Below are 6,000 nucleotides of genomic sequence, written 5' to 3'. Positions count from 1 at the left end.
TGTCACTGTCAAGTGACATGACGCTGATGGTATAAGATTCTCCTAACAGACCCCGGTTTTATAATCTCTCTTTGACCTTTGTCAATGAGATATATATGTCGTTTACGTATTCAATATTTTAAATAATTTATATTTTAACCCTTATGCAAGAAATGAGTAATAAATAAATTGACAATATACACGTATATACTGTAGAAATTTAATTCTCAGTAAAACAATTGTTCTGAAGTAGAATTACCCTATAGAGTAGTATAGACTACTAAAATATCACTGTGAACCCAAATTTGGTATTTTTTTTTCTGTGGGCCCCTAGTAATGTTACATTGATCCCAGTTGAGAACCCCTGATCTAGATAATAATATTGCATAAAACTGTTTAAAATAATTTTTTTTTTAAATTCTTTGTTTGAAAATAAATTATTACAATTGTATTTATTCCACTAAACATTTCAAAAATTAAAAATATCTTCATATCATTACTTAATATAAACTCAATTTCTTTTAACAAATAAAAATACTTACTTTTAAAACAGGATCTCTCAAGCAATGTCCTTCAACAATTTGTTCAACTTTGTATCTATTAATCACAGCTTCTAGACTGTAAAGTGTTTGAAAAAAAAAAAAAAAAAAATCAAATGTAGGAAAATATTTTTCAAAAATTTGTTAATCTATGAATTAAGGAGAACATATGAACTGAATAATGACAAAGCATATTCTAAAGCAAAGACTGTTTAAAAATACTACAATCAAATTAAGAAACAGAAAATAATTAAAATTTTACAGATTTACATTTCATCAAAACAAAAAGTTTAAAAACAATAAATATGCAATTTTGTTTGAATTCTTTGGATCTTTTTGAATTATTATATCCAATACTTGAATTAAATGTTAATAAGATCTTGATCTTGTGAGGTTATAAAAATATTTTGAGTATATTGTTCAGGTCTGTTACTCCTTACAACAAAAGTTTGTTGAATACTATATTAATATTTAAATACATAGTCTTGTCTCAAATATGAATATTTGAGACAAGACTATGTATTTAAATATTTATTAACAGACTCACGACTAAGTGGAATCACTTTGACACTCAAGGCGGATCTCTTTTTCATTTTCCAACCTTTGGTATTACAGCTTTTGGCGTGATCGTTCAAACTTCACTGGCCATGACCACGAGGTCATCCATGATGCATTTTTGAGGAAATGAACCTATCCAATTTTGAAATTTCTCTCTATTGCGTATCGGCCCAGGTTGAATTTTTATCGATGCATAACAAAAATTTCCCATTTTTGAAAAAATAATCATAGCTATTTTTATTATTTGTCTGCCTAGATCAGAGGTTTTCAACCTTTTTTTTACCCATGGACCCATTTTCCTCTTAATTTTTTTTGTTGACCCCCCCATAGATTGCACAGAAAAAAAACCTTATATTTTTTTCATTACATTGTTTCAAATTGGAAAAATATTTTAATACTGAAACTCCGAATTTCAAAAAAAGTAACTATTGTATTTACGAACTAGCATTTTTAATACCTCTTACCTTGCCAAGATGGAGTTTTTCACAGAACTGAAGGTTAGGGTTAAAATAAACTGATTACCTTTATACTGATTTACCTTTACCTTATAAACTTTATAGCTTCCCTCCCTAATCTTTAACATCTGGAACAAACTGACGCAAAATGTCACTGTCAAGTGACATGACGCTGATGATATAAGATTCTCCTAACAGACCCCNTTGAAATTATTTTTTTTATTTTGCACAAACAATATACAGTTTAATCCGATTATAATATCATCGGATGTAACGACATCCCTAATATAATGTCGAATTTTTATCAGTCCCACAATTTTACTATACTAGATAATGTTAAAAAACCTACTTGTAACAACATAAAACCCTGTTTTAATGTCATATTTGAAGCACTCCCAAATTTACAAAATTAGATTACAAATTTTATTTAACAAAGAAAATACTACATGTTCAGTCCTAGTGTCATAATCCACTTCCTAGAACAACTGTGGGTGGTACTCTCTGACTTTGGTTTGCCCGTTTGTAGTGTGTTGCCATTTTATATTTTATTTTTACTTGGTTTTTGGTCCCGAGTACCTACAAGTCTGGTTTTTTAATGCAACCTACAAGTCTGGTTTTTCAGGCACCTAATACTCTGTGCCAAATTGCAACTATTGATATGTACTCCTTCACACCTCTAAGCTGGTAACACAGCAGGCAGTACAATTTTATAAACAAGACATAGTCTTGTCAATTATCTTCAGATCATTTGTCAAAAAGAACAATACTTAAGAAAGTGAATCAATTTAACATGCTAAGTGTTAAATAATATAATCAATTATTATTAATTAATAATGTAGAACAGTCATGAGCAACCCATGGCCTGTGAGCCATAAAGCTCTTGAGGTTCTAATACTGTATGTGGCCCCTGGACTTTGTCAAAGTAGTTTTATTTTCCAGTTTGCCTTGTGACATTATGAAACCATAATTAAACTGATAAGAACATTGAAACTAAACTCAATCAGTAAAAACATGAGAATAAGTTATATATTACTAGTTTACATATATATATTACACTAAAAAGACTTGGATAATTTGAGAAAGTTAGATGTCAATAGCTATAGGTGGGTCTGCAGATGTGCAATAAGATGTTTATTTTTGGATTCAATTATCCATTTTGGAGACATCAGGTCCCATAATTTCTGAATTTTTCTATCATTTTGTATTTTGTATACAGAATCAAACTTTTTGCATAGTTGAAATAATTCAGTGTCAGATTCACTGAATTGTTATCAATAGGACAGCTAGAAAAAGTTAAATCCAACAGAACCCACCACTTTAATATGGTATACAAAGAAATTTTATACTTCATTTTTGTAGTCTGTATTGGGAGTATAAATCTATTTCATTTAGCACAGACTACAAGTAACTTTTGATAATTTAGAATTACAAATTGAAATTTAATATCTAACTTTTTCTATTCAATACCTTATGCTGAAGGTACTACAGGTTGTCTGCTAATTAGCATAAATTTCTTTAGTACATACTATACTGGAGGTTATCAAATATGTTGGTATTTGGTAAGCTGTCTGCAACTAGTAAAAACTGCATGCAGTACATCAGAAGCCTATGAAGTTTACTTGTGGCCCAAATCCAGAAGAGGTTGCTTATCATTCATATAGAATAACTTGTGCATTAGATTTCATAGCTAATTCTCTCATCCTGAAAAATCGTCAAAATCTAGCAAATAGGGATAAGATACTCTTGTAAAAATCAGGGTTATACTGTATATTTAGATGATATAAAAATTTATTTAATACTATATTTTGTTTGCTAAACTATCTCTCTTGTCAATACAGAAGTTATAAAACTAAAGTTATCAAATTGGTTTACTGTAGTGTTAAAAATTGTCACAAAACTACTGAAAATAAAAAAACTGTAGTAAAAAAAATAGCTTATAGTCAAAATTGTTCACATAATTTTAAAATATTTGGAAGACGAGATAGAATTGAGTCCTGTTCTGTAATGAAGATGATAAAAATGTAGAAATTATGAAACTATCATTTTTCTTAGCATTACAAAAATTATTTCCTGATAAATAATTCAAAACAAAGTGTCTCTTAAGTTATTTACCCAGTTTATTTAATTTGTTCACTGAAAATGTGTTTGAAATGAAATTTTTTATCATAAAAATGACTACTAAAAGTATGAAAATCCACTAATGAAAATATCTAGACTTTTATATTGTAAAAATTTATTACTTTCTGCATAAAATTAAAAAAAAAAAATCAAAAACAAAATGTTTCTAAAATTCCAAATTCAGATTTAATTGAAAATAGTCTTTAAATATTTAGCAATTAAGACAAAGTAATTTCAAATTGCAGCAAATTAATAGATGTTTTAATACTCATCCATAAAAACAAATACAAATTTATTCTTCAGCTTATTCTAAAGCTATAGACGCTAATATAATCTTTTAACTGATGGAATATAAGGATAGATAATTTTATCATCATCTTTAATTCATTTGTGAAATAAATTCTTGTTATGGAAATAAGTTAAATTTTCTTTGCTGATGATAAAGAAATTCTACTATTTTTAGAATAAATGAAATATTTTAAATGTAAAAAAATAAATCATGCACACATTAAACTTCTAATAATAAATTTATTACATCAAATCATCTCATCTACATTAACACATACAAGCATTTAAATTTTATTCAGATATTAAAATTAAAAATAATTTGAATTCTTAAAAAAACTCACCTATCAAAACATCTACCTCCCATTATATAACGATTTCCTCTTTTCTCAATCCGAAATCTCTGAATAGTATTGTTGATGTGAAAGAACAATGAATAATTGCCAGGTGAATTATCACTTGGTCGTACCAAAAAACTTCCCGGACCCACTATGAAAGTGATCATAAACTTATTAAAATGTTTGTTTTTATATTTGGTTAACTTAAGATATGTATATTTATCGTTTAATTAAACAAAGCAAGTTTTTCATTTCAAATATTGTATTTTCAAAACGTAAACAATGAGGCATTACAAAATTTAATTCTTTTGTTCCTACTTATATAAACTTTTATCCAAAAAATTTTTTCTAAGATTTTCTAGGATAATTTTCAAAATTTTATTATCAAATTACTTAATAATCCTGCATATTAAATAAATTTTCTAAAAAATATACAATTAAAATAAAACTTAAGCATAAAAAAACAAAATTATTAAGCTAATTGTGTGTGTCACCTTACCCATGGACTATTCTTTTCACTTCTCATAAAATACAAGGATTTCGGGATTTCAAGTTTGGGCTACAAGTAGCAGATTGAGATATATGTTGGACTCTATGCAAATAGATTTGGGTAACTTACTATTTTTTGGGCACTTTAAAAATAATTTGGGCTATATTATGAGGAATTCTGCTTTACTTTTACAAAACCTATCTGGCAACCTCTGAGGTTCTCACTAGACATAAATAAACTGGAGATAAACAGCACATTATTATTAATTAACAAAAATAGTATTCTGTATACATTGTAATTTGTTAAGCAAACAGAATATGACTTCAGTTACATAGCATTTGGCATATTGCATGGAAATATGTAAATCTTGGATAATTCAAAACTTGATAATTTGAAGTTGCAATTATTTTGTCCTTTGAATTTTGAACTAACAAGGATATCCCGTGTTACATATGTCTCCATATGTTTGTGTATAAATTCCATAAAAATTTTATTTATAAATTTTTAATTGCTTAAATGACAAAATGCAATGTTATATCAATAATGTAATTTTTCCATTTTCTTAGAAGTAGCATAGTATTGACTGTTGTGTCTAAAATTTAGAAATAATTTATCAGATTAGACAATCCTTTTAATTTAAATAGAGGATGGATTGATTAACATTAACTTTAAAAATATTTTAAGTGCTTCATCTTCAGTTTATTTATGAATAGAAAATAAAAATAGTAGCAAATATCTATCATTATTTTAATACTTAAAAGTAAATACTGCTTACTTTTTGCTAATTTCTCAACAGCAGTTTCTTTTGTTATGCTTCCATGAAACCAAGGATATATTTCATTAGGATCAACATCATCATCCTATTAATAATAATAATATTCCATATAAATATTTAAAATAAAAATTATAATCTACCTAGAAATTTTTTTAGTAAAGGATATAATGCTTGTGTTATATTTCCACTAATCCTTTACTAATTTTTCTTAGGATTAGATTTTAAAACTCTGTATAAAAAAATAATAAGATTGGAGATTATTAGGCCTATCATTTTAAATTATGAAGGCTACTGTATAATAATTTTTAAAATAAAATCAGCAATGAGTTGCTTAACTTTCCTGGCATCATTTAAAATTTTGATAAAATATGATAACAGATGGTGCTATTAAAAAACTTTATTTTTTTTATTATAAAATGGCAAAAACATTAATTTTGAGGGTAGGGATGACTTTTATAAAAAA

At 26.7% G+C, this 6,000-nt stretch overlaps 1 protein-coding gene across 1 annotated transcript in view; it reads right to left on the bottom strand.

The window, feature by feature from the left end:
• The window catches only part of LOC111631484 (ras GTPase-activating protein 1-like), a 97,025-nt gene that overhangs the window by 74,729 nt on the left and 16,296 nt on the right, over nucleotides 1-6,000 (bottom strand). Inside the window, exons 6-8 of the mRNA XM_023375729.1 lie at nucleotides 5,538-5,622; nucleotides 4,279-4,423; nucleotides 522-597 (exon numbers count right to left, since the gene is read on the bottom strand). Coding sequence (XP_023231497.1) covers nucleotides 522-597; nucleotides 4,279-4,423; nucleotides 5,538-5,622 — 306 coding nt within the window. The remainder of the gene's footprint in view (nucleotides 1-521; nucleotides 598-4,278; nucleotides 4,424-5,537; nucleotides 5,623-6,000) is intronic.

Source organism: Centruroides sculpturatus, unplaced genomic scaffold (genome assembly GCF_000671375.1).
Source record: "Centruroides sculpturatus isolate CEXI.00-Female unplaced genomic scaffold, Cexi_2.0 scaffold519, whole genome shotgun sequence".
NCBI classification, from domain to species: Eukaryota; Metazoa; Arthropoda; class Arachnida; order Scorpiones; family Buthidae; genus Centruroides; species Centruroides sculpturatus.
Note: the sequence above shows the minus strand (reverse complement) of the source record. Positions and strands in the feature narration are given on the sequence as shown.